The 13580-nt window shown below is 63.9% G+C and overlaps 1 protein-coding gene across 4 annotated transcripts in view; it reads right to left on the reverse strand.

The window, feature by feature from the left end:
• Window positions 1–13580, reverse strand: part of LOC101937483 (potassium channel subfamily T member 2) — a 43058-nt gene that overhangs the window by 18369 nt on the left and 11109 nt on the right. For 3 of the 4 annotated variants that reach the window (XM_065576520.1, XM_065576518.1, XM_065576521.1), the window contains exons 6-16: window positions 13213–13272; window positions 12166–12240; window positions 11596–11679; window positions 11160–11257; window positions 9646–9826; window positions 6752–6916; window positions 4666–4802; window positions 4268–4331; window positions 2654–2762; window positions 804–912; window positions 217–273 (exon numbers count right to left, since the gene is read on the reverse strand). In XM_065576520.1, coding sequence (XP_065432592.1) covers window positions 217–273; window positions 804–912; window positions 2654–2762; window positions 4268–4331; window positions 4666–4802; window positions 6752–6916; window positions 9646–9826; window positions 11160–11257; window positions 11596–11679; window positions 12166–12240; window positions 13213–13272 — 1139 coding nt within the window. The remainder of the gene's footprint in view (window positions 1–216; window positions 274–803; window positions 913–2653; window positions 2763–4267; window positions 4332–4665; window positions 4803–6751; window positions 6917–9645; window positions 9827–11159; window positions 11258–11595; window positions 11680–12165; window positions 12241–13212; window positions 13273–13580) is intronic. The other variant, XM_065576519.1, reaches the window with a different exon arrangement.

Genomic DNA, 13580 nt, shown 5'->3' on the forward strand with positions numbered 1-13580 from the left:
AGCCATGCACAGAACGCAGGGGGGGGGGTCTCCCAGAGCTGGGCAGGGTTGGGGCCCCTCCCTCTGCTGCTCGCCCAGCTCTGGATGCGGGGGCTCCAACCGCAGGGTCGGCCCCAGGACAAGGGGCCCCAGCGTCTCCTCCTGGCCCGTGACCCGGGGCAAGCGCGTACCCTCCCCCTGCAGCCCGTCACCCACCCAGGCCCAGCCCGGACTCACCTGGACAGGGGCTGCCAGGCGCTCGGCCGCGGCTTGAAGGGCTCCATGGGGGCAGTTCTGTCCAAAGGCACCAAGGGGCAAATGAGAACCAACCCCATCCCCCACCCTGGCAATCGGCTCAGGCTCTCTGCACACTCAGGCAGTTGCTGCTCGGGCGAGGCTCCCCCACCCTGCTGCTGACTCCTGCCTCCTGCCTCCCCCCGTGCCCCCGATGCGGTTTCCTCCCCCGCCCTGGCACTGGCTTCTGTCCCCCTTCTTTCTCAGTGCTGCTCGGGGGGCACAAGAGAGCTCCGGGGCAGGAGGAAGTGCCATGGGGCTCCCTGGTCCCACTCCCCCTTGACTGCCTTCCCTCCCAGAGGAGTTTGAGTACTGACCCCAGGTGGGGGGACAGACCTGCTGCTGGGGTGTGATTGGCCGGACCCCCAGAGCAGTGGGGCTGAGAGTCAACACCCCACTGGGATGGGCTGAGTGGGATCCCCAGCCCCGAAAGCGATTGGCTCAGGCTCTGTGCAGACTCAGGCAGTGCGGCTGGATCTAGTCTGGCCCCAGCTGGGGGCAGTCAGCCGGCGACGGGCACAGCTACTCACTGTCCCCGCGAGGTGTGGATCAGCAGTGTGATGAGGGTGGACGTGGCTGGACACACACAGTTCAGAGCCAACATGGCGTACTTGAATTCTTCTTCGCAGACCACGTGATCTGGAGAGAGACGCACGTGGGCTGGGAGCCAGGGCCAGGGCTGTCCCGGAGGAGCTGGGCCCGCTCCCCCAGCCGCTTGCTTCCTTCGTCCGTCTCTTCCTTCTTCCCTCCCTCCACCTATCATCCTGCCTCTACTAGCTCTGCCAGCTATCCGTCCACCAGCCACCCGACCACCTTCCCTCCTTCTATAGCTATCCCTCCATCCCCGTCCGCTCCTCTGTCTGATCCATCCTTCCATCCCCGTCCGCTCCTCTGTCTGATCCATCCTTCCATCCCCGTCCTCTCCTCTGTCTGACCCATCCCTCCATCCCCGTCCGCTCCTCTGTCTGACCCATCCTTCCATCCCCGTCCTCTCCTCTGTCTGACCCATCCCTCCATCCCCGTCCGCTCCTCTGTCTGATCCATCCTTCCATCCCCGTCCACTGTGTCTGCTCTATTCATCTACTCTCCGTCTGACCCATCCCTCCATCCCCGTCCGCTCCTCTGTCTGATCCATCCTTCCATCCCCGTCCTCTCCTCTGTCTGATCCATCCTTCCATCCCCGTCCACTGTGTCTGCTCTATTCATCTACTCTCCGTCTGACCCATCCCTCCATCCCCGTCCGCTCCTCTGTCTGATCCATCCCTCCATCCCCGTCCGCTCCTCTGTCTGATCCATCCTTCCATCCCCGTCCTCTCCTCTGTCTGATCCATCCTTCCATCCCCGTCCTCTCCTCTGTCTGATCCATCCCTCCATCCCCGTCCGCTCCTCTGTCTGATCCATCCTTCCATCCCCATCCTCTCCTCTGTCTGATCCATCCTTCCATCCCCGTCCACTGTGTCTGCTCTATTCATCTACTCTCCGTCTGACCCATCCCTCCATCCCCGTCCGCTCCTCTGTCTGATCCATCCTTCCATCCCCGTCCTCTCCTCTGTCTGACCCATCCCTCCATCCCCGTCCGCTCCTCTGTCTGATCCATCCTTCCATCCCCGTCCTCTCCTCTGTCTGATCCATCCTTCCATCCCCGTCCGCTCCTCTGTCTGATCCATCCTTCCATCCCCGTCCTCTCCTCTGTCTGATCCATCCTTCCATCCCCGTCCTCTCCTCTGTCTGACCCATCCCTCCATTCCCGTCCACTCCTCTGTCTGATCCATCCTTCCATCCCCGTCCGCTCCTCTGTCTGATCCATCCTTCCATCCCCGTCCTCTCCTCTGTCTGATCCATCCTTCCATCCCCGTCCTCTCCTCTGTCTGACCCATCCTTCCATTCCCGTCCACTCCTCTGTCTGATCCATCCTTCCATCCCCGTCCTCTCCTCTGTCTGCTCTATTCATCTACCCTCTGTCTGACCCATCCCTCCATCCCTGTCCACTGTGTCTGCTCTATTCATCTACCCTCCGTCTGACCCATCCCTCCATCCCCATCCACTGTGTCTGCTCTCTTCATCTACCCTCCATCTGACCCATCCCTCCATCCCCATGTACATCCCCATCTTCCCATTTATCCACCCTCATTCATAATCCTCTATCCAGCCAACCCTCCATCCTCCTACAAACCCATCATCCATCCCTCCAGCCCCATAGACACCCCCCTCTCTCTCCCCTCTCCCTCATTGTCGACCACTGCAGGAGCACGGAGCGGGGGCAGGAGAGGGTGCCAGGGGCACAGCGGAGGCAGGTGCATGGCAGAGGCAGGGCAGGGGGCAGAGAGGGCCCACCAGGGGCCAGAGTGGGGAGGTGCAGCGGGCAGGGCGGACAGCTCACCTGCGAATTTGATGTGGAACTTGTTCTCGGGTTTGAGGATCTGCACATACAGGGGGCAGTTGGGGGCAAAGTCCTTGACCGCCCAGGCCCTGAGGATGGTCTGATGATCCTGGGGGGCGGGCGAGATGGGGCAGAGCATCACAGCCAGGCCAGGCCCCCCATGTTTCCCCCAGGTACCAGGAGGGATCACACTTCCCCCCACTGCCCTCCTGCAGCCCTCAGCGCCCCGCGGAGGATGGAGAACCGGACAACACGGCCTCTGCCAGCGCGTATCAAAAGAAGCCAGTGCAGGAGAGCTGTGCGTCCCAGCACGCAGCACAACAGGGCCCTGATCTTGGTCAGGGTTGTGATGTTGCACTCTGTGATTTTATGACAGTATCCTGATGAGTGTGACTATAATGTAACTGGAATATGCTTCATGCAAAAGGTCTCTTGTAAGGTATTACAAAGCTGATAATGAGGGTGGTCATCCTATTTGTATAAATGTACCGTTCTTGTATCTGAAACTAGAAATATGAAGTATTACTCTGAAGTCCTATTGTAATTATGCAAAGTGGGAGCCATTAATGGTGGTTTGGAATCTTAATGGCTCCCGTTAACCAGGACAATTGACTGTAGATGGCTCTGTTTACTTGCAAGCCTTCCTGTGAGTCAGGCCGGGAAGAATGAAGGCTTGGGGGTCTCCCAGGACATGTGACCATGTCACCTGGTACTGGAATCCATCTTAAACCTGGTGCTTTTCCATTTAGAAGGAGGGGTGGGGACCCAGAGAGACAAAAGATTCCTGACTTGTGCCAAAGCTATAAAAGGGAGTGGAACAAAGGGGGCTGGAGTCATGAGAAAGCCCCTAGTTACCACCTGAGCTGGAACTAACAAGGACTGTACCGGGGAAAGGATTGGGCCCAGACTAGGAAGGCGTCTAGTCTGTGAAAGAAGCTTATTGGAACATCTCTGAGGGTGAGATTTCATCTGTATTCAGTTTCCTACTGTATCAGGCTTAGACTTGCGTGTTTTGTTTTATTTTGTTTGGTGACTTACTTTGTTCTGTCTGTTATTACTTGGAACCACTTAAATCCTACTTTTTATACTTAATAAAATCACTTTTTATCTTATTAATTAACCCAGAATAAGTAATTAATACCTGAGGGAGCAAACAGCTGTGCATCTCTCTCTATCAGTGTTATAGGGGGCGAACAATTGATGAGTTTACTCTGTATAAGTTTTATACCGAGTACAACGGATTTATTTGGGGTTTGGACCCCATTGGGAACTGGGTATCTGGGTGCTGGAGACAGGAGCACTTTCTAAGACGTTTTCAGTTAAGTCTGCAACTTGTGGGGGACGTGGTTCAGACCTGGGTCAGTGTTGCAGCCGGCTGGCATGTCTGGCTCAACAAGGCAGGGTACTGAAGTCCCAAGCTGCCAGGGAAAACGGGCTCAGAGGTAGAGTCAGCACATCAGGTGACAGTCCCAAGGGGGTCTCTGACTGAACCTGTCACAGGGGTATCTGGGTGCTACCCTGTAATAAATACCCTCCCCCCCGGTACCATCTTTAACCCTGTGCTGGGGCCGGCTGGGTTGCCCGCAGGGCGGGATATCAGTGCATGGCACCTACCGCCGCGATCCGGTCCCCTTCGAAGCGGTTGCTGAGGATAAAGCAGGCCTCTGCGTCATCCATCCTTCGGCGGGGGGAGAAGAGATGGAGGTTAGCAGGAAACCTGACCCCAGCGGGGCAGCTTGGACCAGCTGGGGGGAGCAAAGTGGCTGGAGACAGGATGGGACTGGACCCCTTGTCCCCCCTCACAGACAGGTCCAGCCCCCTGCCCCGGCACCACTCCCCTCACAGACAGTGTGGGGCAGGGCCCCCCATGTGGGTCCGCCAGCTGGCTGGGGGGCAGCCAAGGTGTTCCGACCCTATTGGCCAGTTCCATCGATTTCTTCTGTCCATTGGCTGAGGGGGATGGGAGGAAGGGCCCCCCAGGCCTGGGGCAGCCCCGCCCGGCTGGCACTCACTTGGCCCGCATGAGGTCCTGGTCCTTGAGGGCCGAGCCCTGCAGGAAGATGACGCGCTGGGACCAGAGCGGGATCTGCAGCACCCGCCTCACCGCCACGTCCATCTCCGTGGGGCACAGGATCACCACATAGTAGTCCTGCCGGGGAGACACAGGGCATGGTCAGGGCACGGCCAGCCCTCTACACCTCCCCAGGCCAGCCCCCGCGGGCCAGTCCCCCCAGGCCAGCCCCATATCCCAGCACAGCCAGCCCCCCGGGCTAGCCGCCCCCATGCCAGTCCCCCTGGCCAGCCACCCCCTTTCCATCCACCACCCTCCCCCCACCCTTCCGTGTGGTCCTGAGGGTTCAGGGAGCACCGAGCTCCAGCCTCGGGCGACGCCAGCCCTTTGCCTGCCCACTGAGACGCTCTGCACCCTGCACCGCAATGGGCAGCCCCCTGCATCCAGGGTGGGGGCAACGCGCATTGCTAGCCCAGACCCCCCCACATGGCTGCAGAGTGGTGCCAAGGCACCAGCCCATTGGGGCCCCCTGGAGCAGCCCCCCCCCAGCGCCATTCCCCCGCACTTCCCCAGCTGGAATCAGGGCTCAGCGCCCCCTCGTGCCCACGGTGCCCAGCTCTGCCTACTGCGGTACAGGGTGGGGGTCCAGAGCTTCGCTCTACCGGGGTCGATGCCCCCTGCCCCACACCCACCCCGGGCTGGGTCTGCGCTCCCAACCTCCAGCCCTGCAGTGGCGGAGCACCCCCCTAGCAGGCAGCAATAGTAACCTCTTATCCGGTAGGGCACCGGCCCCTCTGCCGGGGGTACCCGGGGTCTGCCCCCTTCCCTGGCCATAATGCAGCACAGAGCCAACAGCGCTCCGTCCAGGGCATGACGCTGCCATCCTGGGTTCTACTCCTGGCTCCACCCTCTCCGTGCCTCGGTTTCCCCTTTGTCTACTTACAGGGGTTACCCTCAATTTATCCTGAGAACCCAGGATTGGGTCCTGAGAGCTTTCAAAGCATGTTTTTCCCGGAGTGGGGAGGGGGGCATTGAGTCAGCTGCCCCATCTATGTCCCCCCGCAGCCCAGTTGCTGGTTCGATTCCTGGGCAAGGGAGATAAAATGGGTCGCTCTGTTCCCTGCGCCCTCCTCCCACCTGGGCTGTGCCAGGCACGAAGGCCATGCAAGACACGGTGCAGCAGTCTGTGGGGGTGTCTCATTTGCATATATAAATATGCAAATCACCCCTTCTGCTAGTTGGGGGCGTTGCTCCTGATTTGACAAGGAGGGAATGTGCTGGCAGGTGGTGGGGGTGGGGGGGGGAAGGGGCAGACCAGGGTATGCAGCGAGTGTGGGAGCAAACGGTGCATTAACCCCCCAAAACCTGAACTGGACCCCCAGACTTTCCTGTCCAAATCTTACCCCAAGCCCCATGCTGACCCCTCAAAACCCGGCCCTGCCCCCACCTCCACATTGACCCCCCCAACCATGTTCTGCCCCCCCAAACCCCACACTGATCTCCCCGAACCCTGTCCTGCCCCCCAAACCCCATGCTGACCTCCCGAACCCTGTCCTGATCCCCAAACCCCACACTGACCCCCCAAACCCGGTCCTGATCCTCAAACCCCACACTGACCCCAAACTCTGTCCTGTCCCCCCAACCCCACACTGACTCCCCAAACCCTGTCCTGATCCCCAAGCCCCACACTGATCCCCCGAACCCTGTCCTGCCCCCCAAACCCCATGCTGACCTCCCGAACCCTGTCCTGATCCCCAAACTCCACGCTGACCCCCCAAACCCTGTCCTGCCCCCCAAGCCCCACACTGACCACCCCAAACCCTGTCCTGCCCCCCCAAGTCCCATGCTGAGCCCCTAAACCCTGTCCTGCCCCCCAAGCCCCACACTGATCCCCCAAACCCTGTCCTGCCCCCCAAGCTCCACACTGACCCCCCGAACCCTGTCCTGCCCCCCAAGCCCCATGCTGACCCCCCGAACCCTGGCCAGAGACAATGCCTGTGCAGAGCTGGGAGCTACCATCGCCCCCGAGCAGCTGGCACTGGGGGGGGTGTTTGGGGTGAGCTCCTTCGCCCCCGGCCCCCTCTCACCTGCAGGCGGGGGTGGGCGTAGAACTCGTTGAGGAAGTCCATGAGCAGGTCGATCTTGAGGGAGCTCACGCACAGCACCACGTGCTTCTCCGTCTGCGCCCGGTACCGGCTGTAGTTGCCCCCCGACTTCTGGCGCTCCATCCACAGGAAGACCAGCTGCTCGAACTGTGGGAGAGGGCGGGGAGCCGGCCTTAGGGGGCCCCAGCGCAGTGCTAGGGGGCACGGTGCCACCCGGAACGGGGCGGGGGCTCAACAGGGGGCGCCTGGCTGCGGGGAACGGGGGGGGCTCGGCGGGGGGCACTGGGCCACAGGGAGCGGGGTGGGGGCTTGGCGGGGGACTCTGGGCTGTGGGGGGCTCGGCGGGGGGCACTGGGCCGTGGGGAGTGGGGTGGGGGCTTGGCGGGGGGCGCCGGGCTGTGGGGGGCTCGGCGGGGGGCACGGGGCTGCGGGGAGGGGGCTCGGCGGGGGGCGCTGGGGAGCGGGGCAGGGGGCTCGGCGGGGGGCGCTGGGCTGTGGGGAGTGGGGGGGTTCAGCGGGGGGCGCTGGGCTGCGGGGAGCAGGGCGGGGGCTCGTCGGGGAGCACTGGGCCATGGGGAGCGGGGGTGCTCGGCGAGGGGCGCTGGGCTTCGGGAAGGAGGGGGTCGGCGGGGGTGCTGGGCTGCAGGGAGTGGGAGGGGGCTCGGCGGGGGGTGCTGGGCTGCAGGGAGCGGGGCAGGGGCTCAGCGGGGGGGCGCCGGGCTGCAATGAGGGGGCGGGGGCTCAGCGGGGGGCGCCAGGCTGCAAGGAGGGGTTGGGGACTTGGCAGGGGGCGCTGGGCTGCGGGGACCGGGGGGGCTCGCCGGGGGGCGCTGGTCTGCGGGAAGAGGGGGGGCTCAGTGGGGGGCGCTGGGCTGCGGAGAGGGGTCGGGGGCTCGCCGGGGGGGCGCTGGTCTGCGGGAAGAGGGGGGGCTCGGCGGGGGGCGCCGGGCTGCGGGGAGTGGGGGGGGCTCGGCGGGGGGGTGCTGGGCTGCGGGAAGAGGGGGGACTCGGCGGGGGGCGCCGGGCTGAAGGGAGCAGGGCTCAGCAGGTGGTATGCAGCTAGGAGCAATGTGAGGGTACCTCAGCACGGGCGAGGGATCTCTGTATAAACAACCCCCACACCCCACCCCAGAGGTGGCTGCATCGCGGTGCCGGGCGAGGGGTCCTCATGCATGGTGCACGGGCTGGAAGCAGGCCCGTAGCATGAATTTGTTCTGGGTTCCCCCCACCCCCATTCTGCTCTGGGCCCGGTCGTGCCAGCGCCAGGCAGTGAGGTGCCCGCGCTCCGAAGGCCTCCGCTGGCACCAGCTCACAAGCCTGTCCTGACAACCAGGGGGAGGGCTGGGCCCGTGGGCGCTGCCAGGTGGGTTAGCCCCCTTGGGCTGGGATCCCACGCCTTCCTGCCCGGGAGCACCTGCCCGAGAGTCCCCGGGCCTGGCAGCGAGGGGCTGGGGCGGTGCCTCCGGGGCTGGGAGCGAGCGTGGGGGGTAATGGGGAGGCAGAGGAGCTGGCAGGCCACTTCTCGGGATGGGGGGCTGTTCCCTGGGGGTGGGGCTGGGGTGTTCCTGGGTCTGGGGGCTGTTCCCTGGGGCGGGGGGGGAGGATGTTCCCACCCTCCTGCTAGAGGCGCAATCCCCCAACGCCATCTTTATCCCCCCCAGACCTTCAGCACCAGGAAAAGCCGAAACCTGTCTGGGTGGCCCTGTCTCCTGCCTTGCACTTGGGCCTCCCCAGGTCCCTATCCTGTGGGGAGGGGGCAGGGGGCCCTGCGGCTCCAGGGCTCCCCAAAAACCGGCTGTTCCCGGCCCTGGAGGCGTTAATCCACCACCCCCAGAGCCGACAGACGGCAGGAGCCAGCACTTCGTGTCCTCGCCCGCCCCCGTCACCGTGTGGGGCCTGCTGCTGCCAAGCCACCAGGCAGGGCTCCCCACATGCCAGCTCCGGGTGGCAAGTACCCGGCACCCTCCAGACCTGGCCAGGATGGTGGACAGACCATGCACACGCAGCCACACGCAGCGCACATGCAGCCACACGCAGCACACACGCAGCCACACGCAGCGCACATGCAGCCACACGCAGCGCACACGCAGCCAATGGAGCAAAGGCCACTGATGCCAGCTGGGGAACTGGCTCGGTGGATCCAGGAATTTGCCTCCTGTCTCTGGGCCCAAATGCAATGGTGCTGGGAGCGATTCCCCTGCGGGGTTGATCCGGGGTGACCCCGCTGGAGCGGCGTGCTGTCTACACCAGGGCAAGGGAGCTCAGCGAGCCTGATGTGCAGTGGGGCCGAGGCAGCAGCGCCCCGTGGGCTGGCCCGGACTGGGCAGCCGGGCTGGAGCTGCGAAAAGGCAGCAGAGAGGCAGGACGCCCCCTCCTGGCCTGCAGAGAGAGCTCGGCTCCTCCCTGGCTCCAGCTTTCCCCCTCTGGACTCCCACCTGCCCTGTCCCCAGCACGGACCTGCCCCACGGTCACCCCAAGTGGCTGGACCCTGCTCCTGGGGAATCCAGCCTCCCCCCCTCCAGCCAGAGTCATTGTTTCTTTCCGAGATGCCTGGTCCGACCCCCTGCCCAGTGCAGGCCGTGGGCCGGCCCTCAGCTCAGAGCAGCCAGGGACAGAGAACCCACCGCACCCCCGGGTTCATTCCCCTCCCTGGCAAACATCGGCGCTGTGTGGCCGGACCTCGGACAGCTTCACCTTCCGCCGCTGGAGCAGGTTCGAGCTTGGCTGCTGGACTGAGGAGCCCGTCAGCAAACGGCTGCTCTCCAGGGAGACCAGGTCCCCCCGGGTTACGCTAACGGGACCGAGCCCCGGAGTGCACCTGGCTCACCAGGAGTCAGTGACCCGCCCCCCGGTCTGGGCAGCCACCCCCAGCTCACCTGGATGGGCAGGACAATGAGCGCCACGCAGATCATGATGACGACCAGCAGCTGGGAGGGCCAGATCTTGGGGGTGACGTCCCCGAAGCCCACGGTGGAGAAGGTGACGATGCAGAAGTAGAGCGAGTCGAAGAGGGTCAGGTTGTTGCCCGCGCGCTCGAGGTGCTGGATCCCGCAGATGCTGGGGGGGCGGGGGAAGAGCCAGCCACCGGTCAGCATCACAGCCAGGATCATTGGGATGGTTGTGACGAAGTGGGGGATTTTCTGGGTTTTTTTTTCATGTTTTTTCAATGGTTTCCATGCGGAGGGGGTGGGACTCAGTTTCCCTGGGTGTTACTGGTTTAACGAGGTGAGGGGAGAGGGAGTTTGTTGTTACAGAGGACTGGAGAGGGAACTTGGGACCCAGCCGATGGCCAGGAGGATGGAGACCCCAGCGACTGGGGACCTGACGACCCAGAGACCCAGCTCAGGAGTTGCAGCCGGTTCTGGCCAGTGGGAGGAAAATGGGCAGCGGGGAGAGGACCCCGGTGACCTGATCAGCCGGTTCCAGCCCGAGGGGGCCAGAGGAGGGCTGAGAGGAGATAAGGCCCAGGTGACCCTGTTTATGACCCTGTTTCCCTGGAGAGAAGACAATGGACAGAGACGGGACTTGGGGGCTGGGGGTATCAGATGCCCAGCTGGGAGCAGGGGGGCTTGGGGCTGGAGAGGGGGAGCAGGCAGAGCCCCCCTGGATGCAGAGAGACTGGGATGTGCTGGGCTGAGGGAGGCCAGGCCTGAGGCCAGAGAGTTTCCTGTGCTGGGTTCAATGCTCAATAAACCCTCCTGTGTTACGCTGGCTGAGAGTCGCTCCGGTCTAGAGAACAGGGCGGGGGTGGGCATTATTCCCTTGGGGGTGGAGGCCCCGGGGGGTCCAGGGCGACGGGACTCCCTGAGGGGGCCCACGGCGAGAGACAGACATGCTAAGGCTCAGAGAGGTGCAGCTCCAGGAGGTGGAGGGGCCTGACCCCGAGAGAGAGTGGACCCCCGAGAAGGGCTGTCGCACTGAAAGGGGCACCCCCCACGGACCGCACGGGGCCAGGAGTGGGCACGATCTGTGCGTCTGTGACAACGGTAAATACCCTGGCGACGCGCTGCCTGGTGAGTGACGTGCCTCGCCCCAGAGCTGGCTGCAGCAATGCAGCATTGGGGTGGGGCAACCCCACGCTGACCCCTGCAGGCGGGCGGGGGTACAGCATGCCACACACTCAGCCTGGCCGGCTCTGGGGGTTCAAGGCTCCGGGCCCAAGTGGCAGGCGGCCAAGGCCCAGCTGGGCTGCTGTCCATGGTCCTGCCCCTCAGCTGCCCCCGGCAGCACAGCTCCAGCCACGCCCCAGCAGCCCCCAGGGGGGCGCTGCCGAGCCCAGACCCTTTGCTCCTTCGAAGGCCAGGGCCCGGGGCCAGTCTGAGCGGTGTCCCTGCAGCTGGGGAGGGGCAGGGCCCCAGCAGAGCATGGTGCCTCCCCGGGCCCCACTCACCAGGTGAACATCAGGCAGACCAGGGTGCAGACCAGAATCAGGACCTGGTTGAACATGGCGGAGTGCGTCCGCTGGATGGCGCGGTGGAGATCGTTCTGCTGGGACGAGAAGCGGGAGGGGGGGCGTTGAGGGGCCGGGTGCTGCCGTCCCCTCCCCCACCCGGCAGGCGACACAGACGGCCCTGCACAGCTGGGACACACGACACGCACACTGAGCCCGGCACGTCTGGGACATTCAGCAGAAACCCCAGACCCAGCTGGGACTGTGGGCGCTGCTCATTGGCATGGTGTGTGCCCCATCCCCACCCCCTGCCAGATGGGGCCAGGGAGCCATTTGCTGCTGCCTGAGAAGGGCCAGCAGAGGCGAGAGATGGGGGAGGCAGAGCCGTGTCCCCCACCCCTGGGCGAGTCCCCCCTTCCCCAGCCTTGAGACTCACAATCATGTTCTCCAGGGCGTGCTTGGCCAGCCAGCAGTTCAGGAACACCGGGATGAAGAGATTGCGCAGCGGGGGCCAGAACACCTGAGCATGGGGGGGGGGGGAGATTAGCAGTGCGGGGGCACAGAGCCCCACAGAAACCCCCCCCCCCCTCCGGCACAGGACAGACCTCCCAGGAGCAGGAATCTGCCCTGCCCTGTGATTGGCTGGATGTGGGAGGCTGAGGCCCAGTCAGGGCGGGGGTGGGGATGGTATCTTGTAGGGATCCCACTTCTGCCACCATGGGTCCCTGGCCTAGGACAGGAACATGACAAGGGCCAGTCAGCTTAAGGGTGGGGGGGGTGACACATCTGGGGGGGAGGGTTATTGAGGGAAGCAGTGAGATCAGGGAGGGATTTAGTTGGGGCTGGGCTGGGACGCTTGGTGGGAAGGGTGGGATGGAGAGGTTAGCGGGAGTGATGGGATCTAGTGGGGCAGGGGATGGGGGGCTGGTGGTGGAAGGGGGTTAGTGGGGCAGGGGATGTAGTGGGGGAAGGGGGGATGGGGAGGCGGTCCCTGGCTCCGACTCACGGTGATGAGGAAAGGTGCTGTGTTCATCATCTCCAGCATGAAGGGAACCCGCAGAACCTGCTCCCACAAGTTCCCCTGGCGACGGGAGAGAGGAAATCAGAGCCCAAGGCCTCCCGCCAGGAACAAACAACAACGGATCCCCCTGCCCCCAGCCCTGGCCCCCCCTTCCCCAGTTCACTCAGGATTGAGGGGCATCAGCTGACCTGACAAGGGAGCCCAGGGCTGGGCTGGCAGGGGCTGCGGGTCGGGAGTGAGGGGCACCGGCCGAGCTGGGGGGCAGCCCAGGGCTGGGCTAATGCGGGGCTGGGGGTCCGGACTGAGGGGAACCAGCCGAGCTGGGGGGAGCAGTTTCCATTAGTCCTGTCCACACGGCTCTATCCGTCTTTCACCAAACTACCGCAGCCTGTTGTAAAGCTGGGGGGGGGGGGCTCTACGGGTGCTTGTCTCCCCCCAGGTCCCACAGCTTTAATGATTCTGCTCAAGGGGGGGGGTCGTTAAAAGAAACGAAGGGGAAAGATCTGGGAACTCCCAGCCACTTGGGCGCCAGACGGCTGATTGGGGAAAACTGGCCTCGTCAATCTCAAGAGTTGGGGGGGCATTAAATCCATCTACCCTGCCCCCCCCGGTTACAGGCTCTCTCCCCTTCAGTCCCAGCCCCGCTCCCCCCATCACCAGGGAATGGGATGATCCCAGGACATCCTGCCTGCCCCCTCTCTCCCCATCCCCCCCAAATTGCTCATCACTCCAGGGGCATCCGCTAGCTGCCTCAGGAGGGAGCCGGGTTGCCACGTATTGGGGGATTGGGGACGGGGCTGGAACCCCGAGGGCCAGATCCTGAACTGGGGTAAACCAGGGTGGTTCCATCGATTTACACCCGTGCCGGGTCAGGCCCCCGCCCCTGGCTCGCTCAGAGGGACCCCCCACCGCTGTAGCAGGAGATAGCAGCGGAAAGGCAGAGATCTCGGGAAGGGGGAATGGGGGGGGCAGAGGGGGAACCCGCTTTCTCCTGCACAGAGCAGCCCCCCCCCCCCCCCACCCCGGTTGTACCTTGTAGCCGAGATACACCAGCAGCATCGTCTCCAGGAAACTGATCAAAGCCACCAGCACCTGGGGGTGGGGAACAGAGGGAGGGTCAGTAGGGGAATGACGCTGACAGCCCCACATGGAGCCCGGAGCTTTCCCCACCAGCGCACGGCCTCGGGCATCCCAGGGGACTGGGAGAGGACCCCAGCTCCGCCGAGCAGCCGGCGGCCCAACAGCCCGGGGACGACGGCTACAATTTGGTCCTGGGTATTTTTAGTAAAAGTCAGGGACAGGTCGCGGGCGATAAAGAAAAATTCACTGAGCCCGCGACCTGTCCCTGACTTTTACGAAAAATACCCATGGCCAAATCTTCGCACCACCTGTAGGGGCTC

Source organism: Chrysemys picta, chromosome 22, assembly GCF_011386835.1.
Source record: "Chrysemys picta bellii isolate R12L10 chromosome 22, ASM1138683v2, whole genome shotgun sequence".
Classification (NCBI taxonomy): domain Eukaryota; kingdom Metazoa; phylum Chordata; order Testudines; family Emydidae; genus Chrysemys; species Chrysemys picta.